The sequence below is a fragment of the Oryza brachyantha genome, chromosome 9, assembly GCF_000231095.2.
Source record: "Oryza brachyantha chromosome 9, ObraRS2, whole genome shotgun sequence".
In the NCBI taxonomy this organism is placed as follows: Eukaryota; Viridiplantae; Streptophyta; class Magnoliopsida; order Poales; family Poaceae; genus Oryza; species Oryza brachyantha.
Genome location: NC_023171.2, coordinates 15,258,930 through 15,282,588, shown reverse-complemented (window position 1 = coordinate 15,282,588; position 23,659 = coordinate 15,258,930). Strand labels below are relative to the sequence as shown.

At 43.9% G+C, this 23,659-nt stretch overlaps 6 protein-coding genes across 6 annotated transcripts in view; 3 read left to right on the top strand and 3 right to left on the bottom strand.

The window, feature by feature from the left end:
• Positions 1–57, top strand: part of LOC102717740 (DNA polymerase epsilon subunit 3-like) — a 1,666-nt gene extending 1,609 nt beyond the window's left edge. The window contains exon 3 of the mRNA XM_006661503.3: positions 1–57. This exon is cut by the window's left edge and continues 361 nt beyond it. The gene's annotated coding sequence lies outside the window, so the exon portion shown is untranslated.
• Positions 58–423: 366 nt separating this feature from the next.
• LOC107304926 lies at positions 424–1,869 on the bottom strand. Its single transcript, XM_015841033.1, has 3 exons — positions 1,666–1,869; positions 928–1,149; positions 424–835 (listed from the first exon to the last, which is right to left on the bottom strand). The coding sequence occupies exons 1-3, from the start codon at positions 1,858–1,860 to the stop codon at positions 590–592; spliced, it is 663 nt and encodes a 220-aa protein (XP_015696519.1). The 5' UTR covers positions 1,861–1,869; the 3' UTR covers positions 424–589.
• A 1,500-nt stretch (positions 1,870–3,369) lies between these two features.
• LOC102717465 (R3H domain-containing protein 1-like) lies at positions 3,370–7,257 on the bottom strand. Its single transcript, XM_006661502.3, has 5 exons — positions 6,771–7,257; positions 5,389–6,100; positions 4,620–4,992; positions 3,719–4,218; positions 3,370–3,637 (listed from the first exon to the last, which is right to left on the bottom strand). Exons 1-4 carry the CDS (start codon positions 6,973–6,975, stop codon positions 4,168–4,170), a joined length of 1,341 nt encoding a protein of 446 aa, XP_006661565.3. The 5' UTR covers positions 6,976–7,257; the 3' UTR covers positions 3,370–3,637; positions 3,719–4,167.
• Positions 7,258–8,908: 1,651 nt separating this feature from the next.
• Positions 8,909–11,830, top strand: LOC102706681 (probable uridine nucleosidase 2). Its single transcript, XM_006660931.3, has 9 exons — positions 8,909–9,107; positions 9,201–9,316; positions 9,406–9,465; positions 9,931–10,113; positions 10,211–10,315; positions 10,873–10,969; positions 11,118–11,225; positions 11,313–11,448; positions 11,545–11,830. Exons 1-9 carry the CDS (start codon positions 9,026–9,028, stop codon positions 11,654–11,656), a joined length of 999 nt encoding a protein of 332 aa, XP_006660994.2. The 5' UTR covers positions 8,909–9,025; the 3' UTR covers positions 11,657–11,830.
• A 2,900-nt stretch (positions 11,831–14,730) lies between these two features.
• Positions 14,731–18,647, top strand: LOC102717185 (GDSL esterase/lipase At5g03610-like). Its single transcript, XM_040527434.1, has 4 exons — positions 14,731–14,892; positions 15,129–15,353; positions 17,617–17,873; positions 17,953–18,647. Exons 1-4 carry the CDS (start codon positions 14,808–14,810, stop codon positions 18,454–18,456), a joined length of 1,071 nt encoding a protein of 356 aa, XP_040383368.1. The 5' UTR covers positions 14,731–14,807; the 3' UTR covers positions 18,457–18,647.
• A 7-nt stretch (positions 18,648–18,654) lies between these two features.
• Positions 18,655–23,590, bottom strand: LOC102706405 (protein HIRA). Its single transcript, XM_006660930.3, has 10 exons — positions 23,176–23,590; positions 22,570–22,845; positions 22,153–22,404; positions 21,627–22,024; positions 20,550–21,543; positions 20,173–20,383; positions 19,837–20,071; positions 19,588–19,710; positions 19,271–19,391; positions 18,655–19,164 (listed from the first exon to the last, which is right to left on the bottom strand). Exons 1-10 carry the CDS (start codon positions 23,281–23,283, stop codon positions 18,985–18,987), a joined length of 2,898 nt encoding a protein of 965 aa, XP_006660993.2. The 5' UTR covers positions 23,284–23,590; the 3' UTR covers positions 18,655–18,984.
• Between the last annotated feature and the right edge of the window lie 69 nt (positions 23,591–23,659).

Here is a 23,659-nt window from a genome sequence, read left to right as displayed (position 1 = left end):
TATAAAGCACGGAAATGAGTTTGGTTGAAATCAGTTTCCATGCAAAATCTGTATTGCAATTGCCCTTGGAACCTTGGAATGGTTGAGGTTGGGGTAAGGCGACGATGCAGCGGCTGTTATCGTTGTATAGCTCTGTCAGGGATGGGTCGGAATTTACAACTCCCCCCTCTTTTGAACTGTACATTGTGTTCAATCCTACGAATATTTAACTATGTGGCCCATACCGGAACGGTAAAAATTAATAATTAAATAAAGGCAAAAAAAACATATGCTTACACTGTGCCCGTCAAAAGAAATCAAGAAAAATACTGGGTTGCGAATGATATCATCGCTTGAACAAGTCATTCTGGTTGCTCTTTAACAAGTTATTTTGAGCGATGCCTCACCTCAGTTAACCAGTTAGCAGTAGAAAAGAAAGTGAAATTACACAACACAGAGCCATACTTTCAATCAAAACTTTTATTTGTTTCTTCTTGTGAAACACATCATATTAGGGTTGTGGTGGTCGCAAAGCGCTCAACACAGGCCTGATGAACAGTAATGTGGCTCATAAGACAGGTACATCATATCGGTGCTATAGTTAAGTACCTCAGTCCATTCCCCATTTCCTTAGTACTCTTTCTTTCGCTGAGTTTCCAACTCTATCTTTCACAACCACTGCAGCTTGATTGCCACTGTCTAGAGAAGCCGGTGGTCGTTCAGGAGCTGAGGATGGTAAGCCCTGAGCAACACAGTGAGCAATGAAGGACAGTGCACGCCGAATTTGCCGCAGGACAGCTAGAAGTGAATTTACAATGGCTGCTACTAATACATTGAAGTTGGCGATCAGGAAAAACTGCAAAGAAAATTGTACAATAGTTATGAATACATCTAGGTTGACAATTCATTCATCCACAAACAAAAGGTGCAGAGGATATTGTCTTTTACCACTGCGATGATACCGACGACAGTAAGAAGAGTTTGCTTTGCAGCATCCCAGAAACCTCCACTGCTGAACCATCTAAACCAACCACCGCCTCCTCCAGACCATCCTCCACCACCGGCTGCAAGACAGACCGTTTGCCGCCTGCTTTCAGTTTGCACACCCCATTTCTCAAACTGGGGCTTCTTCTGCCCTAAGTTACTTTGCACTGCTTTCCTAGCTTCGTCCTGTGAGGAAGAATGTTGCCAGTGGTTATTGTCGTATTTTGTTACTATGTCAACTTTTAAGTAATGAGAGTAATTTTGGATTTCACACAAGCAAACGGCAGATAATTATGTTGATTTCATTCCAGTAATGTCTGCCTGTGTGTCATCAAAAGACTAAGTCTAAGAGAATTATTTAATACTATTAGTGTACAACTTCACAGCAATCAGGTTAGTGCTGATAGGATTACTACATCAACTCTACATGACTACATGTAAATGTAAATGTCAATGTCTATGACCATGTGAGATTACCACATTAACAATCATCATGATGAATGCCTGAATGCAAATTCCCCCCATGACAAATTCGGCATCGCACATCACACAAGACCTCTAGGTGACATTATCTGACCTTAGATAAGGGGTTCAGCAAGCCAATCCCCGCCTAAATTTAATACATGACGCAACTCAAGATTAATCTAACCGGTAGGTCCAACCGCAAGGTAGCCAGGCAGTGAATCAGGAGAAGAGATGCACCTGCTTGCTGCGGCCGCCGCCGCCGGAGTAGATGCAGTATCCGCGGGCGACGCCGCCGTAGGAGGCAGAGGCAGAGGCAGAGGCAGAGATGAGACTCCTCCCGTGAGCAACGCATCGAGAGGTAGCACGGGAGGGCTGGCCGGCGGCGAAGAAGACGGGTGCGTCGCGGCGGAGAGGGCGGAGTAGTGGAGACATCGGCCGCGAGTCTCGGTTAGGTTGGCTACACACATGGCCTTCTAGTGCCCAATCCAATCCACTGGGCTGGGCTGGGCTGGGCTGGCCAACGCCCAAAATGCTCGTTTTTTTAAGGAAAAAAAAGAAAATAATAAAGTAATTGGGATTTCCCAGCAACACGCATAAATTGAAGGCAGTTTTAAGTTTCACACTGGCAAAGTGATGAGAAGCCACACAGATTACATTGCAAAGTGCATGAACATTGTGCTGAATTTATTCTCGTCTCGTCGTCTCATAGCCATAGCCAGAACCAGTCCCTCTGACTTGCCTCAATATGACTTCGATTCACCGATATATGGACCAGCTTAGAATCCATGTGTCAGCGAGCCACATCAGAGAGAAGTAAACCAGAGGATCCAAATTCCTCGTTGGCGTCCACAACTCTTTGAAGAGCAAGTGCGAGTGTGCATTGCACGATGCGCTTAGCATATATATTAGTCCTAACCACTGAACCATTAGAACACAACAATAAAAGATGTAGCACCTCGCAAAAGAAAAACAAAACACACACACACAAATATTGCATGTGTTATGAGTTGCTTATAAAGCAATGACATGCACTAGTTGGAGTTGGAAGAGGCACAGCCACCGGTGGTGAGCTTGTCGTTGTCGTCATCATCTCCATGTCCGTGGACGTGGACGGCAGCATGGCTTTGCTGGTTGGAACTGGACAGGAGCTGCGCCTGGAGCTCGGAGAGAAGCCTCAGTCTCTCCTTGTGCAGCAGCTCTGCCGCCTTCTTCAGCCTCTGGTTCTGCTCCATGATGTAGCAGTTCTGCAGCACAAGCTCCGAGTTCTCCTTCTCCATCTCCGATCCTCAAGTCCCCTTCTTACTGATTCACAGGGAGGATTATCAAACAAAGAAAACCACCAGAGCAGAGCATATGCAAGAGAGAGCAGCAGAGTTAAGAACCAAACCTCACTCTCCCTGGGAGGCGACGATGTGAAGATTGAAGCAACAGCACAAGGCATTCATTTATAGTAGATGCAAAAAGGAAGGAGGCTATACAATTGACACAAGGCAACGCGAGCAGCTCATGATGAATTTCATTTGATCCGGCCTCGGACACGGAGTGAGGCGCCCCTATTAATGCAAGGCATCATGAGCAGCAGCAGCAGATTTGTTGGTTGGATTCTGGAGGGGAGGCCATGGAAGGGAAATGATGGCCAAAGGTTAGGCCCCGGCCATGAGATTCGCTATCATGACGGCATCGCTTCCCTTCCCTCCCTTGGTCGCTTTACCTTTGACTCTTCTGCTTGTTCGCTTCAGTCTGCACACATGGATGATGGCATCATTTCCATACAGAACATAAGGGGCCTAACATAAAAACAGCTTGGTAAAGATGTAGTAATAGCATCTTTAATGTCATACACCAATATGGGTTGAAGTTACGCAGCTGACTGAACAAGCAGTAACTGCGACACCCCAATCCATGCGACAAATACGAGCAACCCACGCATATAGTTTTAACTTACTAGTACAATTGCCAGTCCAATCGAGCTTAGTATAGTGTTTTAACTTCCTAGAGTTACATACTTGGGAACAGGTTGGATTACTCAACTATTAACTACAACGGTAATGATCTACAACAGACATATGTGACTATGCCTCAGCGAGGGGCTTAGAGTCACTCTGAGGACTACAGCGGTGCATTTTCGCTCCAGTCAATCTGACGCCACTTCAGGGGGAAGGCCAAGCTTCAGCAACCAACAAGGGAAGTGCCTTGTGCGACCGAGCAGCTGCAAATAGTCCAGGAAAACTTCAGTGAGAAAGATAACTAAGGTGATAAGCAAAGACATAGCAGCAGGAATTGAACTAACCATGTCCTCAACAAATATCCATACATTAGATGTACCGATTCTCTTCTCATCCATCATCACCCACACAGCGTGCTTGACTTCAGGGGGGTGATGTGTCCCTCCTTGATCTCAAAACCAAACTGCCAAGAACAGCAGCACAGCACCGATCAATGCCAGCCATGACTGTTCTGCCCTGCATTTTCACTTTCTTCTATGCATTGGACTCGTGATCCATGCAAGAGACCGCACTTCCAGAAGGAATAAGGTGCCTAACCTGCACCTCAATGTGCAAGATGCAACAACACCAAGAACCACAGATCCTGACAAGATTGGGTAGACTGATTAGCTCAGACCTGTGCTTCTCGGCTCTTTTATGCCTGCTACCATCTGCCAGCAAGAAATGAATCGGGTATGACATCCAATATACATGTTGGGAGCACGCTGGCATGGTGCAGGCATGCCCAGGCCCCTCATCGGGGCCGGGCTAAGCGCAAACTAGCTTCAGGTTGTTGTTGGTGAGTCTGCAGAAAGAAAAAAGAAGAATGTCACAGTTGTGTGAAACAAAAATAAAGAAGTTAATTCACACTTCACACTATAAATTTCCATAGAAATTTAATATCACTGCAGAAGTTGTATGTACAACGTGTGTATATACATCATAAAACCATATGTCTTAGGTTACAAAAGTATATCTTAGGAAAAACTAGATCCTATTTCAAATAAACATAACAAGTAAAACATTTTTATCTCCAGCGAATGTAAAGAACTATTGCAGGTAGTCAGCAGCACATGAAGCCACTATGGAATTGAGCTATGAACAACCTTATCACACCTCTACAATAGTAGACTGATGCTCTTGTAGTACATCAAATCAACATTACCAATGAGAAAAGCAACAAGGACCTAAAGTAGGCGTACAAACCTGTGCGAATGGTCGCATGGGTTCCTGTGGATGTACATATGTGACTCCTGGCCGTGAAGGCAAAGCATATTGTTGTGGAGTATGCATGAAAATAGATGACCTAATGGGAGCGCCAGCATGACCAGGACTGTAAGGTGGTGGCATGGCACCGTCTGGAGGTCTGTACCCAATCGCATTAGGCGATTGAGCCGGTGACCAGGGCCCAGGAATATGCTGTGCTATTGGCTGAGGCTGCTGTTCAACAGGAACTGGAGATCCGTGTGACCCAAGTTGAGGGAACTCAGTGTTGTAGTTAACAGCAGGGGCATACAAAGGTTGAATAGTGTATGAACCTCCGTTAAATCCAAATCCAGGATCAAATCTTTGCATATACCTGTAAAGTCATTCATAATGAGTGAAAGGTTGACAGGTAGTTTTTCTAGAGTTACATTTTGGAAACTTGAAAGTTCGTCCCCATCCCTCTACCTTTCATATATTATCACGTGGCAACCTACTTTAGCCCTGTTGATGTGTTTTACTTGTAGCTTCTCGTAGAATTTGAATATAAATTAACAATCTAATAGTCATAATAATGAAATGCTTATATAGATGATTGCCTAGATAGAACCTGCCTGCTACTTTGATAATTTAGGGTAAGTGTCAATGGGAAGTCACGAATTGAGATTACTAAATGGTTCATCAATAAAAAGAAGATATTATCCAGTAAAATGGCAAAAATACTCTATAGCTAAATATAGCTAAAAGGAAACGTGTATTTACTTATACAGACCTGTCATAGCTTCTGTCATAATCAGGATCCTTGCGATCTGACTCACGGTCTCGAAAGATTGCCACCCTGTTGTTTTGCCTGTTTCTATTAATTGCAGGATCCTTCTCAGCCTTGTTTCTATTTGACCTGCTGCTAGACGACGTATTAGTCAAACTCCTTTCAAGGGTAATTTCAGGCCCTTCACCTAGCCTGTTGCCTGAGCTTAACTCCAAGGAACTGGACCTATGGAGAGTGTTTGGCAAAGCAACTTCGTCACCTGATCTACCATCAGCAGCATTGCTTCTGGTACTGTTATTAAATATCCGAGCACGTGCCTTATTGTATTCTTCCTTTCTTTCTTCGACACTTTTCTGGAGGTTGGCTCTAGAAGAGTGAGCACCTGCACTGGAATTGCCATGGTAGTGCTTCTGAGGCCTTTGCTTGATAGCCACTTTGGCTACAGAGTTGCTCTCGTCTTGTGGCAGATTAACTGGAATGTCTGATAGGCGCACAGCAGGCAACCGGCACTCGGATGATGTTTTACGAAGGATGATACGAGAACCAGATCCATCAGGAAGGCCGTTATCTTGTAGAGCAATTGACTGGAGGAAATAATGCTGTGCCAGCCGATGCGCAGCGAGACGCAGGTAAGAAGTTGGAAGACCATGGAATTCAAACTGTGTCTGCCTAGGGTCATGAATGAACTTCAAAATGTCTTGCTCCATCCTTAGCACTGCAATAAGAGGAGACTGCTGTAAGGTACAAGCCATGAAGCATTGCTCAACTTACAACTTCTAGTTTGAAGGGTGGTCAACTGGTCATGAAGATAACAATATTATGCATCCGCCAATGTACTACTGAGTCAAGAGCATAAGATTGCAAGCATAATAGGAAAAACAGAATAAATAACCAGTTAAGGAAATTGCAGGAAAAGCCAATTGAACTTTACAGAGACCGATAAGTGATGAGTAGGCAATTGGCACAGTTTGGCTTGCATGTCTGATGCCAGAGGAGAGAAGTGGTACAAAATTTTATGCCATCGTTTTCCATGCGATATTCCATAACTCCTAGAAATTACATTTTCTTTGTGGGTAAACCTACTATGAAATAGAAAGACAGTGTGCAACATATTATGGGCCAGGAACCATGAAAATCAAAGATGAACAGTTGAGCATTGCAACAGAGCATGACAAGTGTTAGCATTGTAGGCATCACAAGTCGGCTCGGCGCATCTGTACATGCGGTCCAGCAGACAATACAGGTCGAAACAGGCACATGTATAACAAGTACTGTTGTGAACAAAAAGGGGTGTCTTGTGCTTGTAGAATCAGGATAGCCAGCTAGCAGCAGGGCATGCAGGGATATAGGGGGTGGGGGGGGGGGGGATTCGAAATTATTTATACCAGAGAGGCGCTCCCGTGGCTTCTCGAGCGCCTCCCGGAGGAACTGATCGAGCTGGTCAACCGAATCGTGGGGCGGGTCGTCGTCGGCGAGGTCGGGCGAGGAGTTGACGCGGCGGGTGGAGGAGAGGAGGAGGCGGCTCATGGGCTCGTCGAGGTCGGCGGTCTCCCATGAGTCGGGCGGCGGCGGAGGCGGGGGGCCCTCCATGGCCGGGGGGGCGGGGCGGAGCTGGGCGATCTGGCGTGGGGCTAGATGGGGGTGGGGGTGGGGGTGGGGGCAGGGGCGGGAGGTCGTGCGGCCATGCGAGGGAGAGAGATCTGGAAGTGGAGCAGGCTAGGGTTTGGTTTGGATTGGATTTTGCAAGATGTAGAGGGAGGAAGAGGAGGAGACAAAGGCACTAGAGAGGGGAGGAGCTCCTATCGATTCCTTAGACGACGCTTGAAATCGTCTTTCCTTTGTTTTGCTGGTTTGGGATTTTGGGTCCGAAAAAGAATCTGGTGAGGTGATCTGGAGGAGGAGGAGGAGATTGGTCGCATCGCGTGCTCTTGCTCCCCTGCCACGCGAAATTACGCTATTACCCCCACCATGCTCTGGGGTCATTTTGGACTAACACCTGAGTACGTGTACGGCCTCGCGCTGGCCCGGCCCATATATAGGGAGAGGGTAGCCTTTGTAATTGGGCCCTGCACCCAAGGGAAATGTGAACTCACGAATATACCTGCCCCTAATATATAAACAAGTTAATTCTATAAATATTTATATGTATATTCCGCCCTTTATACGAAGGAAGGAATGATTAATCCTTACTTAACTTTGTGTCTACGTCATGATTTGGTTTTACAAAAATCCATGCCTGCCCAAAGACTCCACAAAAGATTCGCTAAACCACACACTAACTCTATTCCTACTGCAATTAAAATATTGTACCTAAGTGTACGTATTGTAGGAGACGGAAATTAATTTCGAACCTTCTTATCTGCCCCATAATTTTATTATGACCTAGTTTTCTAATGAGTATTGCTATGCATATAACCCCGTTATACGACTTATGTATGACTAGAAGTATGCAACTATAGATCGATGAAAGGAATGATTGTTGATTTGCACTGCAACTGTTGTTCAACAACAACAGGGTTATATGCATAATAATTTTGTTTTCTATTAAAATACATCACTTTGAGCTAGGAAGCCTCTCAAACCTAGCTCTGCTAGTTCATTTCTTTTATCCTTGTAGCTGTTCCGCTTTTATTTAGAGTGGGTCTAAAACCATTTGGTTGGACTTTAGGTTTGAAAGAATTAGAGATACAGCTAGAGCTATACCAAATATGTTCTTTGCCCATTAGAGCAATGGCTAAGATTGGTTCCAATTGATGCCATCAAGAATGAATGAGAGAGAAGGATGAACCATTTTTGGGGTAGAACTTAAAGCTAGCATTACCATTCCAAATTGATGCGAGTTAAATAGTGAAGATACACTCTAGGTGGTGTAAAGGCAGCTCGTCGTTAAAATTTGTGTAAAATTTTGACATGGATGAGTTTATCCTAGCAGAACAGCTGATTGATATGGCGCACATGTATATGCATTTGGGATCTATAATCCCTAATTGTGCATGGCAGTTTATAACTATTGATCTCTCTAAATTGAGGCCCTGTTTCTTTCAGTTTAAGATTATTATAATCCAGATTATTGAGGGTAAGCTGAAAGAAACAGACAACTTATTAAAGTAGTTTATTATAATCTGGAGCCCAACTTATTATTATAATATGATAAGCTCATTTAGGTGAACTTTTTCTAGATTATTAGGTAAAAAATTACCTACCATGTCACTTCACTCCTTTTTTAGACTTGCAAACCCAATAATCTAGACTCTAAGAATCTAGAAATAAAAAAACTCACAGGTTATTCTACTACAGATTATAACAATCTAATTTATAGTAATCTGACTCAATAATCTAGATTATAAAAATTTTAAGCGGAAAGATATTAGACACATCGATCAGTTCTCCACTCGGATCAGATCCAATCCGAATCCCAATCCGAATCCCAATCCCATGTGCACCAACCAAAGGGCACGAGTGACGTTTGTTCATTGCTGAGACGGGGCGTAACGTACGTTAGGTAGAGACGACGACAGCGAGCAACTACCGTAGATCGGACAGTCAGCGCCACCGTCCTTCCGCCACCTTCTTGCATCCGTTCATCAACAAAATTAATCCCCTCATCCACACGTAGACCGAGGGAGGGACCGGTCAATCCATGGATCAGGGCTCGATGGAGGCCACCAACGGCCATCTCATCCCGCCGGAGAAGGTCATCATCGACACGGATCCCGGCATCGGTACTAGCCTCCATCTCATCGATCCACCCATCCTCTCCTAGATCCGTTCGTTTCCTAGCTTCATCCTCAGATCTTGGTCGGTCCTGATTCCAGACGACAGCGTGGCGATTATGATGGCGTTCGAAGCTCCCGGCGTCCACGTCGTCGGCCTCACCACCATCTTCGGCAACTGTACCACCTCCTACGCCACTCGCAACGCCCTCATACTGGCAAACCCCTTTCTTTGCTTGCTTCCCTTAATCAATTCACTACTACCATTCCATTCCATTCCATTGCTGACTTTATAATTTACGGACAGTGCGAGAGAGCAGGCCGTTCTGACGTGCCGGTAGCAGAGGGCAGCGCTGAGCCTCTCAAGGTAAATCCAATAATTCTTCTATAATTGCTAATTTGCTACTACTATTTGTTCATTCTGTTATTTCAATCATGTTTTTGTCAGTGGATTACTATCTACTTCCATTCACATGAACTCTTCTCCTGGAATCAGCCAGTTATCAATGCGTAGTAGTCTCAGAAAGAACTCGTTTAATTGTGCAGTTACTGCCATATCATCATCAAAAGCTTTTATTGACCGAATCATTCTAGTCAAGCTCGAACCTTTCATGCATTTACATCTTTCGGGGCTTCTATTTATGTGCCTGTTACATGTAAAGTCCCCCTTTCGAAGAAAAAGTCACATGTGCAGATCTTCAGAGCACTTGCTGAAGCTCTGGTCTCACAGTTTGCGAATATTCAGAATTCATCACCTTTTTCCTAAAGTTGAGGTCTTTGTTCAGGTATCTAGTGGAATGCCGAATAAATAAAGCCAATCTTTGTGTTGCAGGGAGGGAAGCCACACGTCGCTGACTTCGTTCATGGATCGGATGGCCTTGGTAACACATCCCTTCCTGACCCTATCACCAATAAAGTTGAGCAATCGGCTGCAGAGTTTCTGGTTAATAAGGTATCAGAGTCTCCAGGGGAGGTCTCTGTGCTTGCCTTGGGCCCTCTCACCAACGTCGCATTGGTATGTAGGAGGAGTATGCCATTTCTCTGACGCCTCTTAATTTCTAGGACCAAACCTTGTTTCAGGCTGTGCCCACTTTTCCTTTATTCTTTCTTAGGCCATGAAGAGGGACTCCTCCTTTGCAAGCAAGGTTAAGAGGATTGTTGTGCTGGGTGGAGCTTTCTTTGCAGCTGGGAATGCCACCCCTTCAGCTGAAGCAAATGTACAGTAATTTTATGCCTCATCGTTTTGCTTCTAATAAGCATAACCGAAACCGCTTATTAATGATTTTAGAAATAATTTGTGGGCAAAACTTTTATAGACATGTTCTTAGCGGTATAAATGCGACGACTGAAAAATAAATTATGATGAAAAACCCCCCAAAGCAACTCCAAATTTAAGTTTTATTAGTATTACCCTAATCTGCTTCTGTATTCAACTTCGCTTGGTCTACAATGGTGCTTTGTTTCTGCGTTTTTGTGCTCTAGCATTTCTGAAGTTTATCCACTAGCTTCAATTCAATAGTTTCTTATAGTCTATGACATTTGTAATTACCAAACCTTTCCAATTCAAAAAAAAAAGCACAAGAAAAAAAAAAGATATGCATCTACCTTTCATGCATTACTTCGCTGTAAGATGATTGCATGTAGATCTGTTTCGAAACTCAAGAATTTGTAGTGCAAGGGCAGTATCAATTAGTTTCTTTTATCAGCAAACTCTGAGTTCCGGTGAGAAGCAAGCTTTCAACTGACGAATCTTTACTTCCTCTGATCTCCACAGATCCATAGCGACCCAGAAGCAGCTGACATAGTTTTCACTTGTGGGGCAGATATCTACGTTGTTGGCCTCAACATAACAACTCAAGTCTACTTCACAGGTTCATGATCAGCCTTTCATTTCAACATTGCACCTTCAGTTAGAACTTGACAGTAATACTCAATAACCAACTCAATTCACCATGTTGCGTTTTTTTTTAAACGACCACCACGTGACATGAAATTACTAGTATTTACTAACAATTGCAGACAAGGATATGTTGGAGCTAAAGAACTCAAAAGGGAAGCACGCACAATTTCTATGTGACATCTGCAAATTCTACAGAGACTGGCATGTCCACTCTTACGGAGTCGATGGTACGCACCCGAAACCATGTCTCTTCTCCTTGATGGATGTTCAGACACAGGGAAATATTTCCGCTCACAATTGCATAATTTCATCAGCTCTTTTCCTGCATGATCCTGTGAGCTTCACTGCGCTAGTTCACCCCGAGTACTTCACGTTCAAGAAGGGCGTGGTGAGGGTTGAGACCCAGGGCATCTGCACTGGCCATACTTCCATGGACCTGGGACTGAAGAAGTAAGCGGATGCGGAGATTGTTGACGTCTGTTTCTTCAGAGGGTCTGAAGAACCGCAAACTGATAATTTGCTTCACTGTTGAATTCGTGTGTGCAGGTGGAATTCAGACAACCCGTGGACTGGTTACTCACCGATTTCGGTTGCTTGGACTGTTGATGTTCCTAAGGTTCTTGCATATGTCAAGGAGCTCCTCTTCACTGCACAATGACCAAGTGCATCGTCTAGATCAATGTCATTATGTCATCCCGGCATTGACTCTCTTTGAACTTTGATGTGTGTCAGAATTGACATGCAGAGATCTCTTGGCATTATGATGTACTGCAGAAATCGTGTCGATCATTTATTCGGATGAATTGCAAATTATTGGGAAATATTTAGCACGCATCTCCTAGTACTTGGTGGTGACATGATGCATTGACTACCGTTTGTCCTTACTGAATCACCATGCTGGTTAAATTTCTCGGTTAAATGTGTTCTTGGTTGGTCGTGCTGTGCCTGTCTTTCCTTGCTGGAAAAAATAACTTCGGTGGTACCAAAACTTTGCTATTGCTGTTACCTATTCCATGCGTGTCACTTAAGAACAATAATTACTAGCCAGCTTTTAATGAATTACTTCGATGGAAAAAACAAAAAACTCAGATATTCTGAACACACCAGCCCCTAAGAACTGCAACCTTACAGCAGGAATTGACAGGGATTTGCAAGTTTCTGCATTGGGCAGAGTAGTAAATATCCTTTTTGACATGAAATGGCACAGCAAATTTGTTATCCAAGCAGCAGTAGCTGCTTAAGCATGGCAAGGTAGGTAATAAATAATATACGGAGTACACATGTAACATCACACTAGATGATCGGTTCATTTGCTGGAGATGCAACTAGCTCAAGCATGCGCCTGATAACAACAATAGCTAGTAGTCAGTAGCAGAAGCAAGTAAAGCAGTACAGATGGGGAGGATTAAGCGGCTTTACGAGAACGCATGTGATGTGGTGAGCATGCATTCCTGAAAGCCAAGATTCCGCGACCAAAGCGTACATTCTGAAATTTGTTTATATGAATGCACCGACATAGTATATTTCATCGAAGGAAGGGAAGCTAGAAAACGGTGTGCTAGGACTCTTTGGTATTGGACGCTTCTTCTCTCTCGCTTCTGCAGGCAGAGCATATACCCCCGGCCGTCTGTCTCCAATTTGCCTCATTAATCACTCTTCACTAATCAGCAAGAAAGCATGCTGGTGTATTGCATCGAATTGTATTTGCTTCAAGAATCTCTCTCGCGTGTGTTCAAAGAGAGAGACAGACGTACTGTTCTTTTGGAGAACGCGAGCGCTGATCAGGAGAGTCCAAATTAGACCAACCACCACGTTATTATGTGCAGTTCTTGCTACTAGTGTGCAGTACTAACCTAGATTAATTTCTTGATTTTTTTTTCTGACGATGAATCGTAGATATGGTAATTATTTCAGGCACATGTAGAGATATGTGACTTTAGATAGCTAAGTTTATTGATGGCTCTTGGTAATTTTCAAGATTGGTTTAGCATACTACTCTCTCCATATCATATTGTCATTTCCAATGGGAGTTTTATCCTCACAAAATAATAACATTGTCAGCAGATACTTCGTCTCATACTCTATCATGAAAATAGGGTATATGAATATGGGATAATATAGTTCCATTGGATACTACATCTCATCCTCCGAAATTTGATTATCATCCATATTCGAAAGAGAAACTATAAATTTAAATGACCTCTCCTCACTCTAATCTCAGCAGTAGAAAGAGCAATTCCAACATGAGAAGAGTGATTGCAAAATATTAATAATATATATATATATATATATATATATATATATATATATGTGTGTGTGTGTGGGGGTGATGTAATATAGATGTTCTTTTGGAATGATAACATGGATAGAGAATCTATTTTGGATGGTCATCTAAACAACAATATAAATGATTAAATTTGGATGAGCTGTTAGGAATGCTATCTAAGGCGATGTGTTTTATAATATGTCAATGAATTGATGAAGGAAGAGATGAAATATGTTTTATCTAGATGAAAACTTGTCTCTGGTATGTATAGCTAGCTTATAAACAACAAAATAAAACTTATGTATTGTTTGGACTATTTCAATCATTAACTAAATGTCATATTGCTTATGTGTCATTATAAAGATAAAAACTCCCACTACGATGGTCTTGCAATTCAGTTTGGTTTGTTTAAGGCAAATCTCCTCAAGTTTAATCAAGATATAGACAAATATACTAACATCTAAGACACTAAATTAATCTGCTTAAAATCTATCATTATGTTTTATAGTATTATTTTGTGCAAATATATTGCTATATCTTTTATAAATTTTCTGAAACAAGATATCAAATAATATGAAGTAAAAGAAATACAGTGTATAATATAGCTAGCAAGCGAATGAATGCAGCCGCAAACTACAAGAGTGGCCGACGTGAATGCAGTGCTTAATTGGAATGTGGTGCGCCCATCTGACAGTGGAGTGGAATGGGCCACTAGGGTTGGTGGCTGTTAGACGCTCGCTCATCCAGCTGATTAAGGCCTTCTTTAGTTCTAAAAATTTTTCGCATCAAATCTTTTAACACATATAAACATTAAATATAGTTTTAAACAATAACTAATAACTAATTGCACAGTTTAAAAGAAATTTATGAGGCAGGCCTTTTAAGTCTAATTAGTGTATGATTAGCCATAACCACCTAGTAACTCATATGTGCTAATGATGGATTAATTAAGCTTAAAAATTTTGTCTTGTGGTTTTCTAACACCCTATGTAATTATTCGATATCCGGTGAAACATCCGATACGATGTGAACCCAAAAATTTTCGTGAACTAAACAAAGGAGATTAGTAATATGGGTTTATCACGAGCACATTTCTAAGCTCATAAATAGTACCATTTGTTACAAAAAACTTTCTTCATCATCAGTATGACTTAGAAAACTTGTTTAAAACAACAATTTGCCTTTGTAATATTTAATCCATCCATTTGCGTCATCGAATAATTGTTACAAACTAATTTTGTCACCGTTCATCATGCAAGCTAGAAGAGAGAATTTTCAGTCCGGCCACTTTTACACACACAGAGAGAGAGAGAGAGAGAGAGAGAGAGAGAGAGGATGGCTAGCTTCCTTCGGCGCGAGTATAGTGACGTCTCGGCCGGCCATTGCCAGGCGTCCCGGCCAAGCCCTGCCTGCTTGCCTGCCTATATTAACACACACCTCCACACCAACACAATCGATCCCTCTCCGCCTCCTTCGGTTCCATCGATCTCTCACGCTAGTGGCCCAGTGCACACCGTGAGAGAGGGATTAATTGGCCGGCGATATGATGGAGCCAGTACGCCGCCGGAGTAGTTTGCCTAGTGCGACGACCATGACGGTTGTGGTCCAGCTCCTCCTATGCCTCTGGTGTAAGCTGCTCGAGCTATACCTTCCTTCCACCATCATCTCTCTTCTTCTCAGCTCATCTCAAGATCGCGCTTCAATATTAATTCATTCTAGCTACTGCATGCGTACTCGATCGATCTCTCAGCTCCTGCATGTTAATTAGTTTCTCTTTCGGCTCTTCTTTTGCAAATTCATTTACTGCTGCTGCTGCTGAAACTCCAGCTCCCAACCACGTGACGTGAAATATGGTACGGTGCAGGTGTGGTGGTGGTGGCGGTGGCGGCCGAGTCGTCGTCGCCGGTGGCCGGAGAGAGGCAGAGGCAGCAGCAGCTGTGGGTGTTCGGCGACTCGTACGCGGACACAGGCAACCTGGGGAACCTGGGGAGGGAGCTGACGCACGCCTGGTACGACCCCTACGGCCGCACCTTCCCGCGCCACCCCACCGGCCGCTTCTCCGACGGCCGCGTCCTCACCGACTTCGTCGGTACGTACGTATATCCATCCATCTCTTCTACTCTCCAATATTCACTACTATTATTGTACGTCCATCACCAAATTACCTTTCGTACGTATACTCATGCATACATACAGACGTACGATGCTTAAATTATTTCATGGTTTCTGAAAATTAAATCAATCAACAGAATGCCCATATACTCCACTAGCTAATTAAGCTAGAAGGCATCATGTTGTATGGGCCTTGTTGGTGTTGTAGCGAGCTGGCTGGCTGCATTGCATTGATGGCGGGTTCGTTGGGCAGCTAACTGCTCAACGAATTTAATTCCTCGATCCATTGCTGCTGCAACTGCAAGCTCCACCTCCACTGTCCAATAAAGTTACACATCGACCAGCCGCAACCAGTTCCCTTCCCAGTACTAGTACCGCCTGCCTGCCTTTCATACAGACTAGTGTAGTGTGTAACTAATTTTAATTACAAACTGCACCATAATACTCATCTCCATTTTATTTTTCAGAGGCATTTCTAGCTGTACGTACATCAGTTTATTATTATTTCATTTCTAATCGAAACATACATGCATGATCGATCGCTCACCGTGATAGGCATGATAGTAATAACTAACTACTCCATTTAAAAGAAGAAAAATGAAGAATGCATGTTTGCATTGGCTTGTTTTTTGGAAGCTGGACTAGCAGTTCGCATCTCGATCATTCCTTGTTTTGTTTTTTCATGCCGACTTTAACTGACAGCACATGCATAGCGACGACCATGCCTGTGTGACTGTCTGTCGTAGCAGCAGCAGTAGTATTTCTTCATACCTAACCTATATAACTCTCCAAATTAGCACGTCATGTCCTACTGTTAGTGCTCTAATTAACCAGCATAATTAGGGTCGAGAGAGATGCATACGTCCGAAACACCTTTCTCAATCAAACCGACAAATGGTTGGAAATTAATGGCCCCTTTGAATCACAGGAATGAAAAAACGGAGGAATAGGAAAAACATAGGATTCTGAAAGTGTAAAACAGAGGATTGCAAAACACAAGAAAAACGCAGGAATGACCGTTTGATTAATTTGAGGAGAGAGATAGACTCAAAGGATTTTTTCCATGAGGTTCAACCTCTTGTTAAATTTCCTCCAAAACTTATATAGGAAGATGCATTCCATAGGAATTTTATAGGATTCATTCCTTTGATTCAAAGGGCTTTGTAAGAAAAATTCCTATAGGAATGAAATCCTCTAAAATTCCTATGAAATTCCTTTGAATCAAAGGGGCCTAAGTGAACAACAACTGGTAGTAGTATATCAGGCTTGTATGGTGATGCATCACAATCAACCGTATACCAGTAACCATCCTGCCGCCGTTCCTGGAGAGATCATCCTGCTTACCTTTAATTTGCATTCTCTATTTAACAACATCATCTATCTAGAGTAATTAATTAGAGTGTGAGTGTGAGGTGATCTCCCTTTTTCACATGAACAATTTTAGGAGTAATTAAGAAGTTGAACAGCAAGCAAGCATGCATGTTTGTTTAGTTGCAGCCTATTGGCGGGCAAACTAAAAGCTGCACTATTCATTCTCAACTGCTGTACTGTCGTGCGTATGTTCCATGCATAGCACATCTCATGTGCTGTATTCTGTTATTAATAATTTCTCTCAACTAAAACAAGTGTGGAGCTACAATATCTCGTCAGATCAGGTGACCCCGATTTATATGGTTAAATAGTTTAGCAAACGAAGATGACCTAAAAGTTAAATGAGATTACGCCGATAAACTAATTTATTAGCTCCTTCTCTGCAACTAAACCCTAAACCCATCACCACTATATTTGTGCTTTTACTTACGTTTATGGGTCAAAATTTAAATTTTAACATTAAGTTTAGAATTGATTTTGTTTTTTTATCATAGTTTATTTTTCAGTTTAAATTTTAGATCGCTAAAAACACATATGAAAAAGTTTTTATTCATAAATTATTTTTCCAATGTAAATATGACGTCATTTGGTCTTTTTTTGTTTGTAATCTAATTCACTTGCATATATACAGCAGAGTTAATTAATTAAGCAGCACGCGCGCGTGCATCCATCATGTCAGATAATGTGGCAGTTAGTAGTACTAATTAATCAAGATTCTCATCAGCTGTCTGCCTGAAACCTAACCATAACCATTCCTTTTCCAGTGTAAGCATACGGAGCGTATATATACTTATTATACGTATACGGTTAATCCTAAAATTAAAACCCAGTTGTTAATTTAATACTAATACGTGTATATATCGGCGCAGCTAGCGCCGTTGGCATCCCGACGCCGGTGGCGTACAAGCTGCGGCGGCGGTCGGCCGGCGGGCTGCTGGGGCGCGGCATGAACTTCGCGGTGGGCGGGTCCGGCGTGCTGGACACGGGCTACTTCCAGCGCAACATCAGCTCGCAGATCGACCTGTTCCAGAAGCAGCTGCAGGGGAGCGCCCCCGCCGGCGTCGCGCTCGTCGTCGTCTCCGGCAACGATTACTCCGCCGTCGTCGACAAGAACAACGGCACAAGCGTAAGCTAGCTACTATTCCGTAGCTGACTGACAAAGTAAGTATACTATATTATTAATTAAAAAAATAAAAAAAATACAGGAGGCGGCGATCGCGTACATCCCGACGGTGGTGGCGGGGCTGAAGGAGCAGCTCCGGCGGCTGCGCGACGACGTCGGGATGAGAAAGGTGGTGGTGACGAACCTCCACCCGATGGGGTGCACGCCCTACTTCACGCGGCCGCTCAACTACTCCGGCTGCGACCCGCTGGCCAACGCCGGCTCCGACCAGCACAACGCCGCGCTCCGCTCCGTCCTCGACGCCCTCGACCCGACCAACAGCACCTTCCTCCTCCTCGACCTCCACACCCCCTTCCTCACCTTCATCGACTCGGCCAGGTTCCCGGTGCGGCTGCGCCCCTGCTGCGAGACGCTCAAGGCGGACGGCCATTGCGGCCAGCTCGACGACGCCGGCAACAAGCAGTACACGGTGTGCGACGACCCGGACCGCCACTTCTACTGGGACGACGTCCACCCCACGCAGGCCGCCTGGGCCGCCGTCGCCGACGCCTTCACGCCGGCCATCCACCGCTTCCTCTCCACCTGACCAACCCACCCACCATCATTGCCTCTTCTTCAACAATTTCTTCTCTCTCTCTCTCTCTTTTTTTTATGCCTGTTTAGTTAATGTACCCTTGTTTGTTGGATGATTTGTGGCAGCTACAAAACACAATTACTGACGCCAGAATATTTTAACCAAATCAAAGAGCTCTCGAAAACAAAACGTTGCCTTTGGAACCCAAAATTGTGAGAGGGAAAAAAGAGAGGACATAAGTTAATTAATCTGACCTTCTAAAGATTTACTGTTACACAATCATCACCCAGGGCCAGGTGGCCTCGCTTTCTTTCTACTGTTACACTCGCGTTACAAACTAACGGGTTATAATGTTTGGCCGAGGACACCCACCCTTGCTATTAAGAAGAACACAGGCTACCAGCTACATAAATCAGCCATGGGCAATTCTCAAAACAGAAGATGCTATGCTGTATGCACTTAATTGTCCTACGCTTACCCAGGTAGGGTCAGTAAAAATTCCCCAGAAATCCAAATTGGGCCATCACGCCAGCCAAACTGCTACGAGGCATCATTGGCTTCTGTTGCGGCTGGTGTGACATCCATTTGCTCAACGTTTGTCTCCGCAGCTTCGTACTCCGAAAGGAGGTCCATAAATTCGTTCAGCAGCCGTTGGACCTTGCGGTTCGTCGCCATGGAAGGGAGTATATCTTCCCTTAGTAGTTTGTGTTTCTTCATTCCCTGCAGATTCGCCATACTTAAGTTCACAGGCTGAAGTGGAACAAGAAACTTCCATGTTCAAGAAAGCACAGAATTATCAGGCCATCTGACAGACAAAGAGACTTACAAGAACATCAGGATCCCATGATGGATTTTTCAAATCAGCAGATGATGCAGCATCAACCATGCCCATCGGAGGACCAAGAAAGCTCTCACAAACTTCACGCAGCCGAGATTCATCTGCCTCTCTGAATGAAACAAGGAACAAGCAAATATAAGAATCTCAACAGAGCATCATAGGCTGTTTCTCATCAGATACAAAAGATTCACATAATTTTCCCAGCCAACTAAACAAATAAAATCTGTGGTTGCAAAAAAGAAATGTCGCTAGCCTCAGAAAAGGAGACTCTGTAGCCATTGTATCGAATTAACACACAAACTAACCTTGCCAAAAACCTTATGTACGATAAGAGGCACTGGCGATATTCCTGTGGAGACTTCAAAGCCAATGAAGCTGCCAGCTGGGTCTCCAAATGGGAGCGTGTCTGCACCCCATCATCTGTAACCCTGTTGTGCAAACAGTCAAACAATTATATATCTAGAGCAAATTCTGATATGTACTAGCGCACTAGCATGTCACGGTACTAGTTTCAAGCGTTCGTAATACAACAGCAACCATGGGATTATGCAAACCTGCTCCAAATAGGCTTTCTAGCCATGAATTTTCCTATATCAATCTGCAACTTGCCTAGCTCTCCGCCTTGAGTAGAACTAAATGAGCTAGCAAAATTTGATGCCGGAAAACAATCATCAGCTATCCTTAGCCAGCATTTCAGGCCCGTGTCATAAAGAAAAGCATGACGACTGGCAAGCACAACTAAGGGCGAACCACATCTTGATAGTTTAGCAGATATAACCTTTACTGTACCTGTCATATAACAAAGCTAGATCAACATGCCAGAACAAACCATTTTGGCAAACATGCATAGGTGATGCATTAGAACTGAACACTCCAGAGAAAATATTTACCGGTATCTTTTCCTGCTGCCTCATCTGGAGATGTTACCAAAGAAGCCAACGAATCATGCAAAATGCAAGTCCTGGTATAGAGGTCCCATATGTACATCAAGCCCCTCCTTGTTACAAGAAGCAATTTCCAGCACTCGTCGCAGTCTATAAAAACAGCTGATGATCCCATCATCATCGCTGGCATTGCTCGCCTTCCACATTTTGTGTAAACCTGAATTATAAGAACAGTTGATTTGGAGTGTTCAGGCTACAAGATTGACAGAAAAATGAATGCACAGAAAAAGCCTATTCCAGCAATAATTCAGAAATTCTGTAACTATTCCAAACTGAAACACGAAATAAATCTACAAGAAATTCCACTAGGGTGCATTACATACCTGCAGACAACCATCTTCACAGCCAACTGCCCAAAAATTTGCATTACCGGCCAAGACAGTCACCTTGGCGGAGATGCGATCTGACCAGAGAGTTTCCGTTCCTCTTGTACATGTAACTTCAGTTTCTTTTGTTGACAAAGCACCACCGAGCCCAATCATGTCTCCTGCAGAACGCTCTACAGGCTTTGCCTCAAGGCAGACCGGTAAAGAATCTTCAGTGTCTTTCTTATCAAATACATGGATGGAAAGTGAAGAGCAAGAGGCCGATGAGCCTGGAGCTACAGACCCAGTCTGTTCTATGCTCAACCTTCCATCATTGCCAGCACCAGCTGAAGCTTTTTGGATAACAAGACTCTCACTAATGTTAGTTCTTGCTGTGATGCCAGAGCGTTCCCTCACTCCACAATTATTACAGTTACCGCTAGTACCATAAGATGGTCTTGCTCCATTCTCTCCAATGACCATTCGCTGATCCAGGGATGAAAAATCCACAACTTGATTCTGAGAACGGCTGGATATGTCCTGGTTGGAAGGAAATCCAACAGCCTCTGGAATAATCCTTTTCCGACCATCAGGACGCCGGTATTCTCTTTGTTTCACTGGACTAGATAATCGAGGAGCTTTATTTATGTCATCAGCAGTGGAACCTGCTGTTTTCTTCTCTTCTTCAGGTAAAGCTTCAGATGCTTTCTGATTTGGGACACTTGCAGATGGGTTAGGTACATCTGCAGAAATTTTGGGGGGTGATTGAAATTGCTGGACGCTGGAAACCTTTTTGCTAGCAGATTGTTTGGCTGATGCTTCTTCTAGCAGCAACTGAGCAGGGCTTTCAGCTAGATTCGATTGCCTCCCTCTAACATCGCCATATCTATTCTTCTTCAATTCATCCAGTTCAGCATCACTTAACCTGTATCCAAGCTCCTTCGTTTCAAAGTGAAAGGTAGCAACCGATCCATCCAAAGAGCAGGCAAAAAGTGAATAACCATCAGGACTCCTGTCAGGGAAAAAGAGCAGTTGCTATTGAGCTTGCACACACATGTAATTATAAGAATATGTTATATGGAACAAGCCACGTACCAAGATAAATCAACCACACTTTGAGTGAAGAAATGCTTAGCGACAAACAATGGTCGGGCACTCGCTGTCGTCCAAACAGTAATAGTTCGGTCCTGACTCCCAATAGCAATAACATTATATGGTTGATGTTCTTTAGATGATGCTTTTGATGCTCCATTGGCCCATCCAGCTGGTGCCACCTTTATGTCTTGGCCAGTAGATAAATGCTTACGGAACATTGAGTGGTTAAACTTAACAACTACGACAGGTGCGTTATGCCCCAGAAAATCAAAGGTTGCTGACCATTCGCCCCGTTCAAGCACAGGGGCCGAGTGCCTAGGTTTCTGAAAACCATGAGTTGTGGTTATGAAGTGGCCACAGGGTGACCAGGCAAGTCGCCTGAAAAATGTTGAGCCAAGCTGCAAGCACACACAAAAGAACTTTTCAGAAAGAACGCTTCTGTAAACAAGACATGTGAACCAAAGAAACACACAAGAAGTTACTACCAAGTCCCAATACACAACAATATAACAAAAAAAAGACATACTGATTTTGACCAATGGCCTTCTGTCCTGTGAGCAAGACTCCAGTCACTTGTACGCCATATGATAACACTCTTATCATCTGATTGGCTTGCGATGAAAGAACCGATAGGATCCCATGTAACGCCTTTAACTAAGCTGGAATGGCCACGCAAGACAGCAGTGCATATGCCATTGGCCATGCTCCAGATGTGAACGGTATTATCCAAACTGCCGCTAGCCAATGTTGAGTCATCAGGGGACCAATTAAGGTCAACCTACTTTAGGCATAAGAAAAATAAGCGTGTTCAATAATGAATCAATATCGGTCATGAAGGTTTTCGTAAAAGATCAAAGTTAAAGGTAACAGATTAAAATGTAATCAAGTTTACAAAAAAAAAAAGGACAAACAAAGCATTGCTGAAATTATGGCAGGTAATTACCACATCGGCAGTATGTCCTCTTAAAGTCATAACAACCTTCCAGTTTTCTACATCCGGAGGTTCTCCACTCCCAAATTCAGATGCCCCAGTGCCAGCTTTCCTTTCATGAATTTGGATAACCTGATCGTCCGAACCCGAAGCAAGATAGCGGCCATGCTTGGCCCATCTCACACAGTTTACTGATCCAAAATGGTCTCGAATCGTAGCCAGCAACCTTTGGCTGGAATCTTCACTGTCATTGTCCTTGGCTACTGATTTCATGCTCCATATGCGAATCTGTTTCGAGAACAGAAAAGAAGGGGATATTAGTAAATAGCAGGCAGTGGGTTCCTCAGTGATGGCTCAGCGTCCACACTGACGATCCCAGACGCTAAAACCACTGCAGGTCTGCAGCACTGATGCAAAGAACTGCATCTAACACAATGATGAATATAATGAGCTGCTATATCCCTGATAGACGGAAAATGTAATGTTGCAGCCAAAATTCCCTGTGCAGGTCAACTCTGGCAAGGTTAATTTTATCACAGAAAAAAAAAAAGCAAGCTTGACAGTAACAAGCGAAATTTTACAGTTGAATAGAGTAAAAAAAAAAAATCGCAGGGTCACCTTCTGGTCGCCGCCACCGGTGGCGAAGCGGACGCCGCCCGGCTGGATATCGATGGAGAAGATCTGCATGCCCTCGTGGCGAATCCAGCTCGGCTTCTCCGTAATCATCTCCTTCCTTCCTCTAGTTGGCGCGGGCGCCGCTCGTCAGTGCCGCCGAACCGCAGGGCCCATGCCCCGAGCAGGACCCCAAAACCCTAGAAATCGCGCGCGTGCACGCGGGAACCCTAGGCCGCCCCGGGACGGGTCGTGGCAGGCGGAGGAAGGTTCGAGAGGGAGGGGGCGGTGGGATTTGCGGGGGGTGGGCGGTGGACCGATCCGGCCGTGGCGGCGGAGCGAAGAACACGGCGATGAACTCCGCTCGTGTTCGTGAGAGAAAAACCAAATCCAAATCCAAATCGAAACTCAAAATGAAACTGAAACAAAATTGAAATAAAAAATCTCAAAAAGAAAAAATATAACTGAAACCAAAAGTGGCAAGGAGGAG